The sequence below is a fragment of the Acanthopagrus latus genome, chromosome 8 (genome assembly GCF_904848185.1).
Source record: "Acanthopagrus latus isolate v.2019 chromosome 8, fAcaLat1.1, whole genome shotgun sequence".
Taxonomy (NCBI): Eukaryota; Metazoa; Chordata; class Actinopteri; order Spariformes; family Sparidae; genus Acanthopagrus; species Acanthopagrus latus.
In genome coordinates, this window is record NC_051046.1 from 12,537,198 (window position 1) to 12,549,074 (window position 11,877).

The following is an 11,877-nucleotide window of genomic DNA, read 5'->3' on the forward strand; positions in this document are numbered from 1 at the left end:
ACAGTCAGCATCACATACAGAGATGCCGGAGTCAGCAGCAGCATCACAACACCCGTTTAACAAAATACAACCTGCAGGCATCAGGGTCAAAATAAAAACAAGCAAACCAGACAGATAGATTTATTTTTCCAACAAAGGAAATTGCTAGAGAATGTGCCACGTCTCAGTAGCTTACCAAGCTGTGTCCGTTGATGACTAACGCATACTCTGCGATGATGGTTTCTTCAAACACAGAGTCACGGAGAAACGTATCTGTCTTCTCAACATCGCCTGCACTGCCAACTCGACTCAGGCCCAGAATGTGCTCTTTTGCGCTCCTGAGGACAGAGAAGTTAGAGATTGGACACGCTTTATCAAAGAAAAACATGCATGTCTGATGTGTCTGGCATGGCTTTTGCAGCAATTAAGTCAAATCACCACATACAAAATCCTTAAATGGCACATATCACATCATTAAAGAATCCAGTAAATATGAATTTTCAAGATTTTATACTTTCAGGGATTTTCAGTTTGAGTCGTACTGACAGTATCGACCGGTGTGTGAGTGGAGGTGACAGTACAGAGGACAGCGTGTCACCTGAGCTGCTGCTGCACCTCCTGCAGTGTGTGGCCAGAGACAACAAACACCTCATTCATGTCGTCTCGCAGCATGTTACAGGAGTAGCCGATGTTCATCGCTGTTTCTGAAATGTTTTAAACAGTTAACATCTCTGTAGCTTTTCACAGGAACAGTTTGTCTGGTCAAAGGCAAATAAGGTGAATTATCTTACCTAGTTTGTCTCCTGTGAGAACCCAGATCTTGATGTCGGCTAGATTTAGACAGGCGATAGTTTCTGGGACTCCTTCTTGCAGTTTGTCCTCGATTGCTGTGGCTCCTAGCAGCTTCAACAAGAATTGAAATTAAGTCTGCAGAGGTTAAATGAGTTTGAACGCCTCATGAATCTAAACAAAAGGAGGTCAATGTTACCTTCAAGCCCTGCTCGATCTCCTCGTAGAGGGCACCCAGCTGATCCTCTCGGTTCTCAATTACGGTGCTGGCGAACAGAAGCTTCTTCATCCAAATTTCAAAATCATCTTCATCAAGATCTTTGTAAGCCAGAGCTAATGTTCGAAGTCCTTCTCCAGCAAATTCCTGCAGAAGAAAATGATCACGTTCATAGAGGCACTAATAAAATCCAGCTAAGGTAACATTGGTTTGGGGTTTTTAGCAATTTTTATTAAACTATAAAAAATAATTAAATACACAAGAAACAACCAAAAAAAAATCTCTGGTTCACAGCTTTGTTCTCACTAATGCCAGTCCCTCTCTTTATTGACTCACTCGACCACGGCTGTTCTCTTTCTGCCAGTGTTGCCTTTTAAATGCATACTGTGCTTGAGTCTGAACACTTACACTGAGGTGTTCTGAGGTAGTGTACATGAGGTCTTCACTGCGTGGATCCAGACGATCGAAGATAACAGTGTCAGCTCCTTTAGAGTAGAGTTTAATCTGGCCCTGTGGATTTCTCACTATGAAAACACAAGCAGAGAGCACAACTCAAACTCATCCTGCATACATACAACTAATACACCAGAAGCATGCACCTGGACAGTTTACTTCATGCTATTTTAATGCAGATTCATCCCTAATCATCAGAGGTACCATTAATAATGTTATATATGAAGTCAGGCATGCTGTCGGGTATTTTGATGCATGCAGAACATTTCTAAGTGATGAATGCGGGCATGATGTCACGCTGACCACTTGAAAGCTAAATGGAGCATTGCTGTTATAAGTGAAGACCTAACCAATGACACTCATTCTCTTGCGCACGTTGTTGAAGTCCAGTATGGCCAGCAGCTGGTAGGTGACAGCTCGTCCCATCTCACACAGTGTGATGGTCTCGGGGGTCCGGGCCCGGAAGACAAACCCAAAGTTTCTCGCTGCAGTGACCAAGGCTCCCTCGTCGGGTGACTGGGCCTGGTACACCAAATGTCCTTCATGTTAACAGAAACATCAATCAGAACCACTGATATAAACTCAGTTATTTCTGGTGCTACAACTGGATAACGTGCACAGTTTACCTTCACTCTTCTCCTCTGGCATGACGGTGTGGCACAGAGCCAGCAGTCTGAAGAACTCCCACACTGCAGGATCCTCCAGTTTGATGGCTTCAACCAGGGTGCTGTCGTAAAACTTAAACCTTCTGTCGCACAGAGGGTTGAAGGAAAAGTCCACGCAGGCTGTTTTCTGAAGAATAATGTTCTTATTAGTATTATTTACAGAGTTAAAACATTGTGCTTGTTTAGCATGACTTACTTCTGTAATTTCCACCTTCTGGTCAAATTCATTATAGACATCACCTGAGAGAGAAAAGATTAAGAAATGACCTAAATATCGCGTGAAACATGAAATATAACTGGCGGTATGAAAGGTTGTTAGTTCTATGCTGAGGATCAATATGTAATTAAGTGTTTCCCACAGTTATTATAGAATCTCAGTGGATGATGAATAAATTGCTACAACTGCATTTTAATGTTTGGAAGACAACTCTCACAAAAGAATCCCTTTAAGCTAATAAAAAGTTTTTAGGAGAGATAAAGGAAACATTCGGTATGGTCAAAATTAATGGAATTAAATGTTTTTTTCACTTGTTCATTTTATTTCCTTGTTATTCTTTTAGTAATATTTGAGTGAATTATTTCTAAATTTCAAGGTAATTTTGAAGAGTTACAGAAAGCTTCGTACCATACGTCCGTCCGTCAATGGAGCACTTGCTGAACACCATGATGTTCCGGGTGAGGGTGCCCGTCTTGTCGGAGAAGATGAACTCCACCTGACCCAGCTCCTCGTTCAGGGTGGTGGTGCGAGCTTCTGCCGCAGTGTCCGTCTGACTGTGGTACATCTTCCGGTCCCAGTTAATGAAGTAGCTGTGCCCGAGCCGCAGAACCTCCACACTGAAGGAAAGCATTTTATCATACATCACTTTGAACAGGAAGTTAAGGGAAAAGTGACTTGTTCATAAGAAACAGCAGTTACATTTTTGACACGTGTTTACTGTATTTTCTTACCTGACATAAAGTGAGATGGGCACAACAGTGTTGAGGATGATGATGTAGGACCAGAAGGCGAGGAAGCCAGAGAATACTGCACTCCTCTGAGACTCAGCCCACGGCAGAAACACCTGGAAGTTTCTGCCAATCCAGCTCTCCCAGACGGTGTTTCCAATGGCCAAAACGACTCCCATACAAATGAGAAAGGCAAAGATCTGAAATACAGACCATCATTTCCATGTTCATTTTGAAAAAAAAGGTGCCTTTTAAATTGTTTATTTGTACAAAAATAAGAGAAGATTGTTATGAAGCATCTTATCCCAACATGTTGCACAGTGTACTTGCTTTCACTAAACCTCAGTCTGATTGGTACATATAAAACTATTGTCTGACATAACTTCCAGCATTGTTCCAGACAATTTCAACCTGGGGATGAACCAAAATAAGTACAAACATCTGAGTGCAGAGCATTCAAAGAACATTTTGCAGACGCAAGATTCACCATATTTTGATTTATTATTCAAAGCTTTTGCTGGAATACAAAAAATATAACCTCCCTCTCAATCATCACTCAGGGACCCTGCCCTTGCCTGTACTTTCTTATTTTGCTGTCTTTGGGTAATTTTTGGGTGTCAACCATGGATGCGACAACTAGAGGTGCTATGGGGGCTGACGCAACCCCCTACAATGAAGCTGTAACACATGCCGAATGTACAAGAAGAACCAAATAATAAAGACTTTGTTAGAAACAATCCTTCACAAAGTCTATAAAGTTTCTCCTAACTGAGCAACTTACAAACTGAACGATTTTATAAGGGAGTCTGGGGAATTTCGGCCCCTCTGCAAAAATCAAATTGTTGTAAATTACCATCAATAAAGATAACTATAAATAAAAATTAATACAAACGTCGGGACCCTATGCATATGATAAAAATATGGAGGAACCATGGAGTCGGGGATAATTTTCAATGCTGTGTTTACAAACGTCGCCAACAGATCAAACTAATTCTGCATATATAAAATTTAGGAAAAGCAGAAAAATAGCTTACCCACAAGACCAAAGTGTTCATCAATTTGTCAATGCTTGTTCTTTTAAACGTTGTCCTTCCACAGTTCTGCATCAATTTGGTTTGCAGCCCTGTTAAATCGGAACAAGTATTAGTGTTGAAAGGACATAAAACAGGGAGCTGGCCAGAGAAAACAAAAAAACATTATACAGACATGGCTAATGGATGAGGAGAATCGTACCGGCAAAGATAACCATCCCAAAGCACCACTCAGTGTTTCTGAGCACACAGCCCCGCAGCAGCATGTTGTCATTATCCAGAGGGTACTTATTGTCTCTCCAGTATAAAGTTCCTGTAAATTTATCCAGCTTGTTGTTTGGTGGTTCACAAATGACTTCCCCTGGGGAGGAGGGCAAAGCCAGCCTTACCAACATCAGACATCAGTCTTAGAGAAATCTCACAGACATGCGCACAACAAAACGATCGTCTCACCATCAAAGTTCATCAGTTTCGCAACATCGCCCAAATCAGAGGTGACGGTTAATGCCTGGCGTACTTTCAGATTTGTCTCTCTGTTCGGGTAGAAATAGAAAAACTATAATGAGAAATATGTCACAGGAAACCAAGAGAATCATAATCTCATGTGATGATGATGTGTTTAAAGGCAGTTTAGATTTTCTCCAGTTTTACGATCAAAGCACTTACCCATCCAGCTCTGCAGTCTCTATATAGCACAGTCCATAGGGCTCACTACTACAGAGGAGGAGGATGTCTGCCTGTGTGTAAAACCAATATGAAATCCTCAGTGGTGAGAAAAAAGGGCAATAAATCAAACTCTGCACCGCTGAACCTGCAAGAGCACTCTGCAGCTTCTAAATGTCCCAGAGGAAATCTATAACTGCTAACCTTTGCTGACTATTTTCTCTCTAATGTATGAACAAGACAGACAATATCGAATGAAAGGTGCCAAAAAAAAAAAAAAATCACTCTACTCTCGGTGAGTCAGAACACTCCACAACAGAGCAGCCTACTCACAGCAACGAACTGATTATTCTCCAGTTTGATGATGTCTCCCACACGAACGTTCATCCATTTCTCATTCTGCAAGCTTTAAAATTCAAAATCAAACCACGTAAATGTACTTGAACATGCCATATAAAATCATTTGCAAATGTGATTTGGCTTTACAGCCGTTACACAAACCATTCACAGGAGAAAGACAGAGCAGAGTGATGAAGTACCTTCCCCTGATGAGAACCTGAGACTGGCGGTTGTTGACTTGCTGGTCGCTCTTATGTCTAAACTGAAATTCAGACAGTCACCAGGATATAATGTTAACAGTTAATGTTTCTGCAAACCAAAGATAAGCCAAGGTTGACATTTGTACCGAATGTTATTACATATTTACATTTTAAGCTCATTAGTTGCCCTTTCATATCTGGAGGAGAAGGGGATGGCAGTGCTGTTATTACAAGCAAACAAGGCCGCAGAGCAGGAGACTACAATTTGAGTCTGAGGGGACATTTTCAGCTGTTTTTGTGCCGACCAAAGCGGCTATCTTTATCGAAAGTCGGACCAATTCCAGCCATTTTTGTGGCAACAAAACCAGATGTTTTTTTAAGGAGACCTTGGGAGCACTGTGTCAAGAGACAAATAGAAAATTTGACCTTGACAAACATCAAGTTGCAACATAAACAATAGGTTTTAACATATCTCGATAACATTTGTTCTGATTGGAAAAGAAGAGAAGCCGTACAAAGCTGAACTAACATAGTCATCTGTGGCGTCCTTGACAGCCGTGATCAGCAGCACCAGCACCAAAGGCACGATGGTTGTGAACCAGGACAGAGAGGAAATCTCTGGAATTAACTGCGTGGGAAGAAAAGCAGTTTAGCCTCCTCAAAAAATGTTATCATTGAAACAAATGCATGCCATCAAGCACAGTTTCTCCTACCTGCAGGATCAACAGCACTAAGAAATAACCATTTGCCACCCTCTGAAACTGCTCGAACAAGTTGATGGGCAGGAAGGTGAAGATGTTGTACTTTGAGGTTTTGATGTGATTGTCCTGGAGAACCACACAGTTAGAAGTTGATGAAATGCTAAAGGCTACACATGTGGGTAAAGCAACTTAATGTAACATTAAGGTCTACTTACGGCATAACAGAACTTGGCATTGTAGTCCCATGCATTGGCTTTCACATGCCGCTCTTTCTCTATGTACAGAGGACACATGGTCATTATTGGGAGACAAGTTAATAAAATGACACATACATTAAAAAAATAATAATTCCTCAATGTTTTTGTCCTCTTCTGACTTAGGTCTACAACCAGCTGTCAAATTCACCATGTAACTATAACTCCATGAACTTGAAGGGACAGCTGGACAGTCAAGTTCTGTAGTCCACAAAATATTTCTAGAGCTTCACAGCAAAACAGCATCACAGTATTCCCCTGAACAGCTGAAATAGATGAGGACTTGATTGGAAATGGCAAAAATGTAAAGGAAAAAAGTGTTGTTCAGTGTGAAACAAATCTGCGGGAGCCCAGTAGGGTTGGGACAATTTAAGACTTCTATCAGACTGGTTTGATACAAGGCCTAAGAGCGGACCGGAGAGGTAAAACCAAATTTCACCACTAGATGTTGCACAAGACTCAGCCGCTCCCCAGAGAACATAATGAGAGCCGATGAATGAGAGTGTAGCAGCACCACAGTGCATCAGGTCGACTGCAACAAATCATTTTTTAATTTCTCACAAATTAATTCAAGTCAGGGGGTGAAGTCGGAGCCCTCAGAAGGTCTTGACAGAAACAACGCAGGGTGAACTTTAATCCTTCTTTGTCTTTATCGCATACAAAGAAAATGAGTCCCCACCTCTTCATTACAGTTTATGGAAATGTGAGACACCTTGGCATTCGAAATGACGAGAAAATGAGGTGAGTAGGGATCAGCGCGTTCGCTCTTTTCCATAACACCTGACCTCCACACCCACCTGCACACCTGCTCCCTCATCAGCTCCTCGTTACATACACTGCACCTCCCCTTTTGCCTCCTGACAGATTGTCTATTCTGAGTTGCAGCGCTCTACTTTTGTTTTCTCCTTTCTCTTTACTGCCTGCCTGCTCTGTAGTGCAATCTTGTATTGCACTTTCATAAAGTGAAGGGATTCACAAGAGACAGGTTTAAAAAGTAATGTTCAAAATTGAAGAAGCATTACATCATTACATACATTGAATCAAGCTCCAAAAACGCTGGATCTTACTTTCATCGATGCAACCGATAATAGTCTTTCATTAAACCGGCCCTGCCTCCCAAATTCTAACTTACCGGTACTGCCTGTAGGCTTTCTAAAAAACAAAATTAATGTGATTAATCTTTGGAAAGCCCCCTTCAAACTACAGAAAACATTATGCAACTGTTTATTTTCACAGGCAGTTTAATTTAAGTAATTAAATATAGGCTATACTTATTCGCTCTCTTGCAAGCTAGATGAGAATATCAATACTGCTGCAATACTGCTAAAAAATCTACTTAACACAACGTAATTTTTTGGGGGTGAAAATGACAAGTTGTGGTTTTTCAGGGGATTATAGATGATCTAGTATTAAATCACATTTTACAATTTTTAAACTGCGACTTTCTTAACTCACAAATCATCTTTTAAATTGACAAAAAAAAACACATGTGTGTCACCGCACAATTCAAACAGGATCGGAAATGTTTTTGTCTCTGAAGATCGACTGCTGTGCACATTTTTTCCAAAATAAGGTCCCATGGGGGACACTGGAAGGCGTCCTCTCTATGGGTTTGATAATATAAATAACTGTAAGGGTGTGAGCCTGAAGAATTAATTGCAACTTTGGCATTCATCTCCTGGCTCTTGTGTCCATGAGACACATTAAGGTTCATTATTGTGTTCCAACATTCTTTATAAAAGTGAAGATGTCCACTCTCAAACAGACACCATTTATCAAAGCACTCTAAACTTCCTGCACAGAGCGATGTCTGGAGGAGCACTCTGCTGGGTCTGCTGTTTCCAAACGAGGTTAAGTCATTGTTGAATTATGCATAACACACACGCACAGAGCTGAGACAGGATAGACCTTCCCACACAACAGACTGGCCTCATCCTGCTATCAGTTACTATGACAATTAATTATTAAGAAAGGCATTTCTTGTTCAAAGACATTGGTCTACTTACACATTTAATTAGAAGGTGTGTAAAAGCAATAATGTTATCGCTGTCTTTTGACAGATTTATTTCTGGAGGAGCTTTTTGTTTCAGCAGACTCTTGGTTCACAATCATTCGGAGCATATTTCTCCGGAGTCCAACACTGATGTAAGAAGCTCTCAGATGATGAACATGTGTCTGCCCAAAAGGACAACAACAGACTGTCTTTAATTTACTTGAAAACCGGAAACATCTGAGTCTGTTCCTGCAAGCTGAAGGTCACCTGTGTGTGAGGCAGATACTGATAACAGGTTCCTTAAGATGACACATACATGCACAAACACATATTAACAATCCACATGTCCAGAGAGGCTGAGGCTGCTGTGTAATTGTATCTCTCTAAGCCAGAGCACTGCACCGGTACAGGATGATTTACACAGTTTAACACCTTTGCCCTCCACACCAAACAGACTTTTTTCTGCTGTTTCATAATCTAATATGTAGAAAAAAAGAAATTCTTACCAATGTGAGTATTTCTCCTCCAGAATGCCATCTTCCCCGGGGACCTCCTGAGAGTTTCCCTAAGGGTCATGAAGAAATATATGCGGTGGAGTGTAACTAATAAGTATGCTTGTTTACTAAAGTAGACTCACTTAAATGTTTAAATGTAATGCCTCTTTGTACTTCTATATGTATTTATTTATCTATCATTATTATTTAGTCTGTTATGTTTTGTCAAAATTTGAAATGGACAACACGCAGCTGCTGCCACCAGGGGGCTCTCAATCAAAACAAAACAAGAAATGTTAGCTGAGTATAGAGGGCATCCTGGGGTGGGGGGTGCACTAATGTCAATATTCATTGCAAGTGAGGTTGCTTTATCGCTGTACAATAAAGTAAAGTGGCTGGGTGGACACACTCTGCTTGAGTGACACAATTAAACACCTGCGACTGTCAAAATTGCAACACTGTCAACATATATACCATTAAACAACCATGTGCCTCTGGCACAAATGTTGACAGATGAGGTAAAGTTTTGGTAAAATTGGTAAACTTTTATCGGTGTTAAGTTTAGTCTCCTTCAGCCACATGTAACGCAGTGTTACCTTGAGGAGACTGATGGGTTTCTCTGGGTTTGAACATTGTTGGAAGAGGTAGTGCAATTCACTAAAATATAAAACAAACGTCAAGTCCTTTTTTGACATTTAAACGCAGAATCACTACAATTTATATCTTCAATAAAGGATGTGAACGCCTCTGGGAGAAACCACCATTAACCACCTACAATAAAAAGTGTGAAGCTGCGGCAGGGACATGAAGTGAATGAGGAGGATTGAGTCAGTATGAGCACCACATTTCACCCCTATTTACTGTATTAATTGCTTATTTTTCTACTGTATCTATCAAGTATTCTATTATGTTTTGTCAGCAACCATTACATGTGGCATTACAGGCAGCTATACTTTGGTGTCACATCTAAGTGGCGTCTTGTTTCTTTCCTGTTAAAAGGAGCCATTTAAATTAAACTCTTGCAGTCCAAGCAGCTGCATCCCTAAGGAAACTGTGTCTCCTTAGCAAAAGATCCCAGGTGAGCAAAACAACCCCTAAACAAGGTGTGTAGTAGCATGTAGTCCTTTAAGTGTTACATATACAGTACGTAACGTAGGTTTGTTATCCTTATGTTTCTTACCTTGCACAAGTTTGTCACGGGCGCAGTCTTGTGTTGTCGCCATGTATCCTGTCGTTCAGTGGCAAGCAACATATTTATCCGCAGTAGAAGCTGTCATCCTCCTCCTTAGTATAAATAAATAAATAAATAAATAAATAAATAAATAAATAAATAAATAAACAAACAGATATCACCGGGCATGTGTGGACTGATGCAGGTGCTGCGGTGAGTAAGAAGACTGCAGACGGTGTAGGATGTGAAGGTGGTGCAGGCAGGCAACAAGAAGCAGTCCGGCTGCTCAGAGAGAGAGAGACGCACTGATGACTGCTCACCAAAACATGGAGCTGAGGCTGCGGGAGTGTGCGTGCGTGCGTGCATGTGTGTGTGTGCTGCAGTCACGTCTCTCTCTCTCACTAATCACGCTTCACTGAGGAACACTAAATAAATACTGAGGAGATGAAATGCAGGTGAAATTTCAAAAATAGATCACAACTAGACATTTTTTAATAGGCCAACTAAAGTGGTGTAGTAACGAGTCTTAACCCCAGAAGTCAGTTCGCTTTTTTCCTGAAGTCAATGGGCTTTTTGAATCGCTTTTCAATTATATGCCTGAAACAAGGTCTGTGGTGGCCACAGACTTATTTTTGCAGGTTTTGTTCTTCAACATCAAATGTATCATTAAATGACGCACAAATTAATTATCAAGCCTTACTAGTATCTATCATGTGGCTACATACAGAAGCCGAGAACGGCCATGGTATTTTCTTTTTTTATGCTGTTATCTCATGACAAGGACTTATTATCTGGTTATCTCGATATAACAAAAATGTTTTCTCGTGATAACGAATTAATTAATCATGTGTTCCGTAATATAAAATGAATTAATAAACGTTTAATTACGTTTCACATTACATTGTATAGAATATATGCAAAGTTAACCTTTGCCTACATTTACCTTACCTTAGCTGAAGCAGCCGGATAGATGGGAGTTTGTCAGCCTCTCATCTGCTACCTGGCAGCCCCTAAACAAACCCAGTCAAGTAAATAAGCTAAGGTGAAGTTTAAGGCTACAGCTACAGCTACAACCCGCTACCGAATCCGTTCCTGGGGGGTTTAATGGAGGATTACAACAGTATCTTACTGTATTTTGTAATAATTGTAAAATACTGTTAAATATTCTATTGTGTGTAGTACTTGTCAGTGCAGTCTGTTTATTGCCTAAGTCAGCTTCTTACTTCTAGCTATTTAACATAGGCTTTGAATATCCCAAAAGCGGTGTTCATCTGTGAAGATTATCATGCTGAACAAAATGTAGTATGATCCAAAATAATTCAAACAAACAATTCAAAAATCTAATGGGGTTTCTGTTGAGGGAACCAGGGCCATGCTAACTTCTGGGATAGCCTAAAAAATGTGTCATCCCACAGCACCCTAATTACTGAAGACATGAAGTGTAATGTGATGTTAATCAGTTGATTGGGCTAAATGTTATCTTGTTATCGCTGATTGCTCCCCTGACCTAATATAAAAGTCACATGTTATGTCATATAAGTTTGAAAACCCCTGCCTGAAAGGAGAAGTTCATAGTTTCATAGTTTCATAGTCCACAAAACATTTCTTTGCTTCACAGCAAAACAGTGTTGCAGCATTCTGCTGAACAACTGAAGTAGATGGGGACCAACTGGAAAACATTGGTCCCTACAGCATGTCTGGCAAAATGCCCAGAGATCACATACTGCTTTGAAAATGTTTTCCTTACACCCTTTCATTAGTACAAATGTTCACTGCAGCTCGACCATGCATCTAGGGTGATCTTAGATATATCAGAGACTTGTATGGAGTTATTCTATGTTTTTCTGTGTTTATTTCCCCCTCTGCTTCAGTTATTGAGGTGAATGCTGCAACTTCGTTTTTCACAATATCAGTTTATTCTTTCTCTCTTGTCTTGTCCTCTTTCTTTCACTCTTACATCTCCTGCTCAAAGTATAACTGGTG

General features: G+C 40.5%; 1 protein-coding gene across 4 annotated transcripts in view; it reads right to left on the reverse strand.

Moving 5' to 3' along the window:
• Positions 1–10,205, reverse strand: part of atp8b4 (ATPase phospholipid transporting 8B4) — a 15,799-nt gene extending 5,594 nt beyond the window's left edge. The window contains exons 1-22 of one of the 4 annotated variants that reach the window (XM_037108354.1): positions 10,077–10,205; positions 9,904–10,007; positions 8,736–8,794; positions 6,198–6,256; positions 5,995–6,108; positions 5,811–5,909; positions 5,282–5,343; positions 5,076–5,148; positions 4,746–4,816; positions 4,533–4,612; positions 4,282–4,440; positions 4,083–4,171; positions 3,052–3,248; positions 2,729–2,937; positions 2,300–2,343; positions 2,065–2,230; positions 1,789–1,977; positions 1,394–1,509; positions 968–1,132; positions 771–882; positions 578–683; positions 176–317 (exon numbers count right to left, since the gene is read on the reverse strand). In XM_037108354.1, coding sequence (XP_036964249.1) covers positions 176–317; positions 578–683; positions 771–882; positions 968–1,132; positions 1,394–1,509; positions 1,789–1,977; positions 2,065–2,230; positions 2,300–2,343; positions 2,729–2,937; positions 3,052–3,248; positions 4,083–4,171; positions 4,282–4,440; positions 4,533–4,612; positions 4,746–4,816; positions 5,076–5,148; positions 5,282–5,343; positions 5,811–5,909; positions 5,995–6,108; positions 6,198–6,256; positions 8,736–8,766 — 2,283 coding nt within the window. In that variant the 5' untranslated portion in view covers positions 8,767–8,794; positions 9,904–10,007; positions 10,077–10,205. Of the gene's footprint in view, positions 1–175; positions 318–577; positions 684–770; positions 883–967; positions 1,133–1,393; positions 1,510–1,788; positions 1,978–2,064; positions 2,231–2,299; positions 2,344–2,728; positions 2,938–3,051; positions 3,249–4,082; positions 4,172–4,281; positions 4,441–4,532; positions 4,613–4,745; positions 4,817–5,075; positions 5,149–5,281; positions 5,910–5,994; positions 6,109–6,197; positions 6,257–8,735; positions 8,795–9,903 lie in introns of those variants that run through there. The other 3 variants (XM_037108353.1, XM_037108355.1, XM_037108356.1) reach the window with 3 other exon arrangements.
• Positions 10,206–11,877: the final 1,672 nt, after the last annotated feature.